Source organism: Gobio gobio, assembly GCF_949357685.1.
Source record: "Gobio gobio genome assembly, chromosome: 19".
In the NCBI taxonomy this organism is placed as follows: Eukaryota; Metazoa; Chordata; class Actinopteri; order Cypriniformes; family Gobionidae; genus Gobio; species Gobio gobio.
In genome coordinates, this window is record NC_137112.1 from 25,408,724 (window position 1) to 25,420,285 (window position 11,562).

General features: G+C 39.0%; 1 protein-coding gene across 3 annotated transcripts in view; it reads right to left on the reverse strand.

The window, feature by feature from the left end:
• itgb6 (integrin, beta 6) overlaps positions 1 to 10,141 on the reverse strand; it is a 30,803-nt gene extending 20,662 nt beyond the window's left edge. Inside the window, exons 1-2 of one of the 3 annotated variants that reach the window (XM_079845305.1) lie at positions 9,815 to 10,141; positions 1,023 to 1,092 (exon numbers count right to left, since the gene is read on the reverse strand). In XM_079845305.1, the coding sequence (XP_079701431.1) occupies positions 1,023 to 1,077 (55 nt within the window). In that variant the 5' untranslated portion in view covers positions 1,078 to 1,092; positions 9,815 to 10,141. The other 2 variants (XM_079845306.1, XM_079845307.1) reach the window with 2 other exon arrangements.
• Between the last annotated feature and the right edge of the window lie 1,421 nt (positions 10,142 to 11,562).

Consider the following 11,562-nt stretch of genomic DNA (forward strand, 5'->3'; position numbering starts at 1 on the left):
CACATGTAATGCATCTTATTTCTACTTTTCTATTACAAAATACTATTTTTGTGAATTAAAGTGAAACCGACAAACATAGCAGGTGACTTGGATTGACACATGTTGGGAGTTCAAAAAAGCTTACACTGAAAAGTATGGGTTTGTGGTTCAGTTGAGCATGCACTGTTTTTTTTAAATATTATTGCTGTTAATTTTGTTGTCATGTTTATTGTGCATGCACTAACTGTTTTTTATATTATTGCTGTTAATTTTGCTGTCATGTTTATTGTCTTGTGATGTCAGAATGAGTTTGTTCCTCTATTAAAATGACCAGTTAGTTGATTGTAAACATGTTTCATGTACCAAGTTTGAATGTATGAATGTGACATCTTGATGAATGTGACAGGGTGATTTATATATCGAGACCCTTCAGATGAGTATTTACATATTGTCACAGGAAGCTAGTCAACAAGAGACATTATTCTCATGAATACACATGAAAAGTGCATTATATCGAACGGTTTAAATGCAAATGAGGGAAACAATCTACTTAGAGCTATTTTAAAATGACAGAACTTATATTTACATATCTAAATAGGTAATTGTAACATTAATGCAGATCATGGTTGCACTTTATTTTAAGGTGTCATTGTTACAGTATAATTATATATTTAAGTACTGAGTAATATTGATTAACTATGTACTTACTATGTAATTATGCATAATGTACTGTAATTACTATGGTAAATACAAGTAGCATATGTAACACATACACTGTTATAAATCATTTAAATCATTTTATCAACAAATCATTTACTTAAAAAAAAAATTAGTACAATTTTTTAAGTAGCCTAAATTCATCAGCCTACACACATTTGCATCTAATTGTTCTAAATTATTCATGTTTTTAATTCATATTCATATTTTAAAGCCGGAATAAAAAGCTATATGAGAACGAAACTGCACGTATATAGCCTACTCTACTTTTAGGTGTGTGTGTGCGTGTGTGTGTGTAATTGATAAAAAAAATTGTTCAGTCTTACCTCCGACAGTCCCCAGCCAGAAGTGAAGGACAAGGTAGAGTGAAACAATCCCCATTAGTCCTCACGGTTTCTGATCACAGGAGAAACAAATACAGTTCATATTCTCTCACAAACAAACGCGGGATGCGATCATGTAGCGCGAGCAGGTCTGAGCTCACCTGGACTCAGCGCGTGCGCTTACCTGCCCAACCTTTATATGCACTTCCGTGCAAGTGAGAACACAACAGGTAAGTCACTCTCTCACAAGTGCAGATATTTCACACAAATACTTGTCACAGCACAGCAGCCTCTCTAACGCATATTGACATCGCGATTATGAGTAAGAAATTGATTGGCTTCAAACGTATTTTACAAGAGTCGATTGAGTTTACTCTCTATTAATCATTTGGTCGTTAGATTCAGAATTCAGACGAAGCTGTGCCTCATTCACAGTCTAGAAATGATTAGGTTTGTACAATATATTAAACGTGTTAGTGTGGCACTTTCTATGGTAGGCTATAATGTGACGTTTTCAGATGTCTTTCTCACTTCTGCAAGCACGCTTTAATGTGGTAGAAATTGCGACATTGAGAGTGAGACTAGACATCGAATTGGTCGGCTGAGAAAGTAAAATATCCATGCTATTGCATTAGATAACAAAATTAAAAGTATTTAGATAGGTCTGTATCTCTGGTTGTAAAATATTAGTCCTGCATGGTCATACAGTAGGCCTAGTTGTTGTTAATTTGACTCCTGTCCTGTGTGAACTTAAGGGGAACTGACTTCCTACATTCACTAAACTCACTCTGGGACTTGTTAAATATTAAATGATAGATGTGACTAAGAAAGTTAAAGTTATTTGTGAGAAAAAGATGCAGCCACTTGATTTATAGCCTGTATTGTTATCTATTTTATCCAAATACCCTTTACAATATGTAGCTAAACAAGCTTTCACAGCATTGCGTGAATTAGTCACTGACTTTCAATGTACTCTTTTAAAAAAAAAAAACAATTCTGTCAGAAATTTTCAGGGAGTAGTCTGTCAATTTTGGTCTTGTGTGGCCCACATGTCTTCTTGTGCACAGTTCACACTGCCCTGCCTGGGGTAGTCGCTGGTATGTGCACACTGCACGATGGCTCTGCGACAGGGGGTTTCACATTGTATGACTTTACTCTGCTACATTTCTGTCTGGTCATTTCACAACCAAACACACGCGAGAAGTGATAAGGAAATAACGCAAGATCACTCGTTCTTGTGTGAGACTGGAACTGTTATTAAAAATGATAGCCCACAAGAAGCTTGCGATCGAAATTGTCTGCCCTGATTTGCAAGCCTAGAAATCTAGACGCACCCTAGCAGCAGCAAATCTAATTTGCAGCCAGGGTCCTCTAGCAACTCTCCGTTGGTTTGCGAGCTGGAAAAACCAAACTCTGGTCAGGCCAATCACATTGTGTATAGAGTCGGTGGGCGGCCTTAACATAATGACGGCAGAGTTGTGGCGGTTACTTGTAAATAAAGAAGCTGGCGAACAGTGGTCTTTCGAATCGGCTTTGGGTGCGACTCTGGAAGACTTGGAGTTAAGCTTTTCCTTGAGAAAAGAACAAAGAACGGCACTGAAGTCATTCTTAAGAAAGGAAGATGTGTTCAGAGTTTTGCCGACCGGATACGGCGAAAGTTTAATCTATCAACTAGCTCCGCTTCACCTTCTTCGTTGCTCTGGTTGGTTTTAGCGTTATCCTATTGCGTGCAGAGGGAATTAGAAAGACAACCGTTTATCCCGCCCCCTCGGATTGAGCCCTGCCAATGATGTGTTCCCAGACCCAACATCTTAATGTGAGTTTGGCTTGTCAGGCTACTGATTTGCAGAAAAAAGAAGAAGAAAAAGAAAAAAAAACGATTATGGCGGAGGAAATGGTTGTGGAGACGTGGGGGAGCAAGGATTGGTTTGAGGTAAATAAATACTTTTGCAATGTGCTGCTGTTGCGGCGGGTCAAGCAAATGTTTGTGTTTTGTTTCCGTTTGATATAATTGTAAAAACATTTATTAAAATACTGATATTCTGGTCTATAACTCCTCCCTGAAGTTCCCGCTGCGTTGTATCTTGCTCTCTCATTGGCTGTAGGTTAGCCTGGCTCCGCCCTCCCATGTACTTCCGCTCAATTTTCATTTTCCTTCAATACTCCGTCTAAGATTGCGGTATATTCTCTGGTTTTCTCCGGTCAAATTTTAACCGGTCCAATCAGCAAACAGAGGGAGTGGCTGAGAACGATGACGTGCGCTAGTTTGATATGACATACGTCACGACCAAACGTTAGCGATCGGTTAGGGCAGATCCAGAGTGGCTCTGGGCATATCCAATAGTTTTAAACTTCAACAGAGTACCCGCATTCAAGGAAGTTAACGCTTGTCGATGGTTAGTGGCCAGACTCTCTGTACAAATGAAATGTACGAGAGTCTGGTAGGACCAGGTTAGCTGTAGGTCATCGCCGATGTCATTTTCAGTCAGAACACATTTCACACAGCAGGATTTTAAATCGCCAACAGGTCCAGATATTTAACATGCCAAATATCTCACGGCCTCATTGGCGAGTCTCTCTGATCGCGTCTTTGATAATTCACTGCGTGATTTTCACTTACGTGCACAGGCACCGATTTGCCTATGATTTCGGACATTTGTCAGTGATTTCGCAAAACCTGTCGGCAAGTCAAAATCGGGGTTAAAATCGGGCAGTGTGAACCCGGCATAAGGCGTTTTTTTAAACAAAACACTGAAGTTTCTGTGATATAGTCTTATTTAGAGTACTGACTAACTTGTAATCTAAATATTGTGGTTACTGAAATGTTTGAAAATGGTGTTGAAATGTATATATTTAGACATGAATAATGAAAACATAATACCTGCTAACTGCAGTCTTGATTTCCTTAGGGGTGTAATTAGGGGAATCAAGCTCCAGTAACAACCCCCCCCACCCAACCCCCAAAACCCCCCCGCCCCCGACCCACTTCAAACTAGGTGGCCTTAACTACTATGTACTAACATTTAAATGAATAAATGATACAATGCACTTATTGCACTGTAAAAAATGAATCATGGGTCTTGTAATATTCACACAAAAAATGAAGGTGATAATAAAAAATTGTATGTATATTTTCTTAAGAAAATGGTGGTCCAGTGTTGTATAGAAAATATTTATACAAAAAAAGAAGAGATACATTTTCCAATTTTTTTAAAGGAAACTCAAGCAATTTTGAGGCATGAATTGAGGAACCGATTAAGCTGATAAAATTAAGGGATTTATTTATTTCAAGAGAAATATGCAGTTTTATTTAGAGACTCCATTGTTAGTTCACAGCATGCATTGCATATGGCTGGAAATGGAAATGAGCATTAATATTGAAAGAGTTATTTTATGTGTTTTTGAGTGATGGGAAACATCTGTTAATGTTTAATGATCAGTTATGTTTGACGTTTGAAAGAGTGTCTGTTATGTTGAAGTTTTTATCGTTGCCAAATGTGCAGAAGAATAGATCTTATGGTTAGGTTGTGGATAACTGCATGTATACTAATAATATTATGCATGTTGCTTTGTTCAATGAGCAATAACTTTGCTAATTCCAGTGCAGTTACACGTTTGTTTCTACTTGTGCTGTGCTAGCAGCATACAGTCTATTAATTGTACATCATGACTCAAAGTCAAAAATAAACAAGTCATTTCCATTCACTCTAATCCACACCCCTTTTTAGAGTCAACTTAAAATAAGTAAGTAAAATATAAAAATATTTGTTTCATAGACTAAATCATTTTGGACATTTTACGTGATTTATTCAGGTAGATTGCATTAAAGAAATACTACTCAAAAATTGTATGTGTAATATTGTTACCATACTTTTTTTAAGTAAATAGCACATAACATGTGTACATACATGTTTTTACATTGTACTTACATTTAAAAAAATACCTGGTGGATGTATTTACATCTGTAATTAATTTCTGTAATTACATTTATAATTACACTGTTGACATTTCCCTTACACCTAACCCTACCCTTAAACTTACCGACCTCAATATCAGCAAAAGTGTTGTGCAATACAGAACACAATAAGTACATTGTACTTGTTTTTTTATCTACCACCTATATAAAGTGGGACCAGGCCCCCAAGTCACTATACTGGTTGATTCCTGTTTGACTATCTTGTCAGGCACTTGTCTCTGACTCCTTTTGGCAATCGCCCAAAATGTCACATTTGCACATAAAATATCGCCCGTCGCTCACCTTCCTAACTCTAAAAATGAAAGATTCATGGTCATATTTTCTCTGCGAATAGCACTCGGTGTGAACAACATATAAATCTTCATCTCTTCTTTTCATTTTTTAGTTGATACAGCATACTGTTATACAGTATTTATCTCCACACTCATCAGTTAAATGCAATTAGGACTGACAACAAGCCTACTGCAAACATAGAGGTTAACCTCAGGCTTTGACCTTGCAATGAATCATGCCTTGTCAGCACATTACTTTAGATATCAAACTTCGCCTGACCCCAAACATAATACAGATTACTTATGAAAAACACCCCTAAATATATTAAACATGTTCGCAAACACGTCTTTTGGGAATCAATTCTGTTATTATCTTGTTTCCTGCATTGACTTTTATATGTGTATTTTGCCGTATATCCATAGGGAACAGCCTGATTCTTCAACAAAGCCTGCGGGAATCCCCATGGCCTTGACTAATATTAATATTTGTTGAGTGTGGTTGCATGTGACACATTCCTCTCTATATGCCTGAAAACAGGTGTGTGTGTGTGTGTGTGTGTGTGCCACGCCTGGCTGTGAAGAGCCGTGACTCAGCCTCTGTCTGAGACCACAGACATATATAGATAAAACCATGTCAATGTTTAACTAATCAGGATCTACAAAATGTGCAGGTCGTTGTTTTCATATTTCAAAAGAATGACAGAATTTAATGATTAACGTCTGATTGTAAATTGTTGGGATGGCCACCAGTGGGAGCAAGTGGATGAGGCCTTCGGGATAGATTTTACTGTCACGGTAACAATAGATGGAATAACGTATTGTTTTCATTTACAAGCATAATTCAAGGTCAGTGTGTGACCGAGTTGAAATATTGTAGCTCAGATGTTGCTTATCCACAGCCTTCGACTTAATAGACTTGGTTATGTATCATTTCAAAGTGTCAACTCTGTTCCTTCTAAAATTCCTTGGCATCTTGGCAAATCCAAGCACAGTTTGAGACATTGTTGTGATGTCTTCTGAAACTCTAGAAGAGGCATGTGAGATTACTGGGGACTTTTTCTAAGGAGAACATTTGAGAAGACCACACTGAATATCATTTACTCTCAGTTTAATCTAATTTTTACAACTGAAATTATTTAAAATTTCAAAGATCGCATTTGTGATGTTTCTGAGACTGAGACAGTAAAAAAAGGTCAGTTTCTTCAAAGAGTTTATCAATTTATATTCTATTTATATTTTATGTAATTATATAAGTAATAGTTTTATCAAATGTATTTGTATGTTTATATTTAATTACTTAAAATACCTCAGCTTTAAAAATAAAATATGCACCACCCAGGATCACATGACCATAAATTGAAGTGACAGTCATATGTACCCTTGAAAGGGACCTTCATGAAGGGATTTGGTTAGTCACTTCCATTTAGAACAATGGGATTTGGAATTTAACTTAAAAGAAAAGAGATGTAGCCATGGATGGAAGATGAGTGAGAAAGAGACAGTTGTCAAGGCACTGTATAACTAAGACCAATCAAACCTTTTCAATTCAAACTGTCCTGTCATACCCTATCCTATCCAACAGTATTGTTGTACTCACGTCCGGACAAGACCGGACTTTGACTCAAGCCCATCTCAAGTCTGACTCTAAGGGTGGGTTCACACTTAAAACGAACCCTGGTGTCAGCACCGATAGCCTCGTGGTTAGTGCCGACACATGCTGAAACTGCGCCTCTGGCGACCCGAGTTCGATTCCCAACTCGAGGTCCTCTGCTGATCCTGTTCCCCTCTCTCTCAACCCCATGCTTTCCTGTCAAAAATCTCTACTGTCCTGTCAAATAAAGGCACAAAAAGGCCAAAAACATAACTTAAAAAAACAAAAAAAAACAAAAAAACGAACCCTGGTGCGATTGCTCGGTTAGTGCGGTTAACTGAGACCGCTAAGGGTGCGTTCACACTTGTAGTTCGGTTCGTTTTGTCCGGACCAAAAAACAAAAACGAAACATATAGTCCTGGTCCACTTTTAGTGTTCACACTGGCATTTTTAGCAGTGAACCTAAAGTTACCGAACCAAAGGCATAGGGATACGGTCACAACCTGATTGGTCGCCTAACTCGCCTTTTATGACGTATATTTTGCGACGGAGCTAGCTTACCGAACTTTCAAAACAATGCTGTGTGCTGGATTAAACACCATCAGTTTATGCGTGTACATATGGTTTTATTTTTACCAGCTGAGAAAAGATGGGTCTCGGTCCGCTTCCAAACGAACTCTGGTGCGGTTCGATGGATATATGAACACAACACGGACCAAAGACATGTAAACGAACCAAAAACAGGACGTGATGTCACAAGATGCGATGCTACAAGTCAGCTGATTTGACGACGATCGGTGTATCGATCGAAGGCTGTATCGACACAGCATTGTTTCGAATGTTCGGTAAGCAAGCTCCGTCGCAAAATATACATCATGACCTATGCCTTTGGTTCGGTAACTTTAGGTTCGTTGTTAAAAATGCCAGTGTGAACACTAAGCGGACCTGGACTAACGTTATATGTTTTGTTTTTGTTTTTTGGTCCGGACCAAACTAACCGAACTACAAGGGTGTGTGCACACTTGGCAGGTTTGGTTCGATTAAAATGCTCTGTTAAGGCCTGTACACACCGGGACGAATATCGCACGCGCTTATCGCCAGCGTTTTTCATGACGTTTTTCGGCACGTCTTGAGTGTTCACACCCAAGCGATTTTCACTGGTGATGCGCCGAGTGAACGTGCACATTCAGTAGATGCACTCCCGGTACACAAGGTGGTACTGCGGCACTTTACGCTTCTGACACTCACTTGTCACACAGAAGAAGAGAGACAGTATTTACGTGCCAAAACCACAGATATATTATGTCTATGGCCAAAACCATTCACACACTTTTTGCTAACTGGCAGGAAGCATAAGCAGCTCATCTTCTTCTTTGTCTACTTACTACTTCTTCGTCGTATCAATGTGTGCTCGGCAAGACCGTTTTGTGCTTGAGCGCCACCAAGTCGTGTTTTACTGTCACTTCAGCAGCTCCAGGCACATGAACAAAAGCGCTGATCTCATTGGTCGGCTAGTTTTTAACGCGCCGCGTCAAAATAAAAAAACGAACCTGAGGCGTTTTTTTTAAAAATGACGCTTTTACGCCTGGCGTTTTGCGCGTCGGTGTGCACACTCACATTGGCGCCCTTTGTTTAGTCACGAGGCGTTAAACGTCGGCGATAAAAGCGCGCGAAAATCATCCCGGTGTGAACAGGTATTTAGTGTGGCTCATTTGAAACTGGCTCAAGTGTGAACGCTGGCATCCGAACCCTGGTGCGCACAAAACAAGTGGACCGAGAGCCCTTAAAAGTTGGATCTCGGTCCATTTTCAAACAAACTTTGGTGTAGTTTGACTGAAATATGAACGCAACATGGAACAAAGACATAACGTATACGAACCAAAAACAGGACATGAGCTCACAAGATGCGACCCTAAAAAGCATACCTGTTTTTTCTCATCATAGTCTCGATGTTGGCCATCACAGTTCAGGCATCAGAACTGTATCTCCTTGCAGCAGATCTTCATTTGTGTGTTTTAAGCTCTTCACAAGTTGTCAGCTCCATCATATACCATCATATGCATGCATGCACATACAGTGAGCGCATTTAGCCCGGCACACAGCGTTGTTTTCGATGTTCGACAAGTTCTGTCGCAAAAGATACCCATCATAAAAGCCTTTTTTTGCTGGCTTTAGGTTCTGTGTTAAAAATGACAGCGTGAACACTAAGGGAACCAGGACTAAATGTATCATTTTCTTCTTTTTTTTTTGTGCGGACCTAAAGAAGAGACCATATTTTTTACTAGTCGAGACCAGATCAGGAATGCTCCTGAATATATGGTCTTGGACTTGAAACGGATCTGAATCTGGTGCTGTGTGGACTCAAGTACTACAACACTCCTATCCTGTCCAGTCCTCTATCCTATCCTATATCCCACCCTATCTTATCCTATCTATATCCTATCCTGTGCTATCCTATCCTATATCCCATCCTATCCTATCCTATCTATATTCTATCCTGTGCTATCCTATATCCCATCCTATCCAATCCTATCATGTCTTGTCATATATCCCATCCTATCCAGTCCCATGTCCCTATATCCTATCCCATCCTATGCTGTCATACATCTCGTCCTATCTTAATATTGACCTTTTGTTTTCCATTTAAATAGCCCTGATGCTAATGGTGTTAAAACTCAATAAACAAACAAACCTGTCTTATCTTATCATATATCCCATTATATCCTATAATCCCATTATCTCATATATCCCATCCTATCCTATTCTATTGCACCCACTCTATCCAATCCTGACTGTCCTATCATATCTAATCCTATCCCAATCTACATATATTAGGCTTACATTTGACATTGGCTGTATGTGTGTGACTAACTTTTTAACCTTTATATAAACTATAAACTTGAACCCTTTCTCTTTTTTTCTTTCATTTTGGATATATTCGAATGGAGTAACTTACCCCTGGAGGCCTCGGCAGCTAGCATGCTGTCCTCTCTCAATACCAAAACCACAGCAGCAAGTGAGATAGAGCGATACTGGAGTGTGTGAATATCTGTCCGGCTGGACGTGTGTGTCGGAAGCAATAGTACGCTCAAACTATCACAGTGGCTTTATGGAGCATGACGCCTGTGCTCCCTTCCTCACCCCTTTTTCTCTCACTCACTCACTCACTCACACACACACACACACACACACACACACACACAGACTTTTCTGTGTGAATGACGGCAACAACTGCAGGACTACACACATACATACACACAGCGTGAAGCTTCTTCATTAGTGTGAGAGAGACTAACAGGCCAAATGGGCACTGTGGATTTTGCTGAATGTGTGTGTGCGCAATATGTAGGTCAGTGGGGGTTTTCTGTTGCCTGTCAGACATCGAAACTGATTCTGTGGCTATAAAATCCACCATCAGTGTCAGGTGCTTTTTTTTTGTTTTTGTTTAGTAACAGGTCTTAGCATGCCCAGTATGTGTGAATATGCTCGTGTCAGGTTTTTGCTACATTGGGAAATATTTAATCCAGAGAATTTTGGGACGTTTTCTGAGAATTTGTCTTGATTACCACAGATATTAATTGACTCGTCAGCCAAGTGTTCCATGAGGAAAATGGCATTGTAAAGATACTATAATACATATTAATGAAAATGTAAAAATACAGAAATGTTTCTGTTAGGGTTAAGAGATTGAAAACATCATTAGCTTAGTATAAAAACAAATGAAGTTTGTAGACAAAGTGTGAGTGTGTATGTGTGTGTGTGTGTGTGTGTGTGTGAGAGCATGTGTTGGAGTGCTGCAGTCACACTCACCAGAAATGAATGGCACACTCCTCATTCTTCCTCACTGAAATATGAATGGAATGCAGAGAAACTGAGAGAGAAAGAAGAGAGAATAAGAGACACTGAGGGAAAGTGTCTCTTTTATATAAAGTCAAAGGGAAAATAATGTGGGCAGTGAGCTTTGTGGTTGTACTATTTCAAACAAACACATTCACATTCACACACACACACACACACACACACACACACACACACACACACACACACACACACACACACACACACACACACACACACACACACACACACACACACACACACACACACACACACACACACACAGATAGAGAGAGAGAGAGAGAGAGAGAGAGAGAGAGAGAGAGAGACTTCAGAAGCTATAGTAATGCAATTGTTACATTGAAAGATAATGATAATAACAAAACCCTGATTTAAGTCAGCTTTTGATGTTTCACTATTTGTGAGGACATTTTATTACTTAGATAAATGAGGATGCACCATAGTCTGTTATTGTTTTTTAAAGAAAGCTAGACTAACAAACCAAACCCTGAAATAAAACATTTACTTTTAAGGACTTCCTGTTTATTTCTTTATTTATCGATATTTAATTGATATATTTTATTGGTTAATTTTAATTCATTCATTTAAGCAGATTTAGCAGACTCCTGGGATAATTTTGCCCTCAATGTATAGCTACACAAAACCACAATTTATCAGTTCAAAATGACAGCCAACAGTTTGTACAAAACATAAATGGCTTTATAATGAACTTTGGCATTTCAAAAGGTTTACTTCAGAAATATAACAGCACAATAAGTTATGCTCTTTGACTGTGACGGTCTCTTTCCATCGTGGGGTTCAGCATGTGGGTTTTGATTGACAGGTTGCTGTGGTGGTGATGGTGAT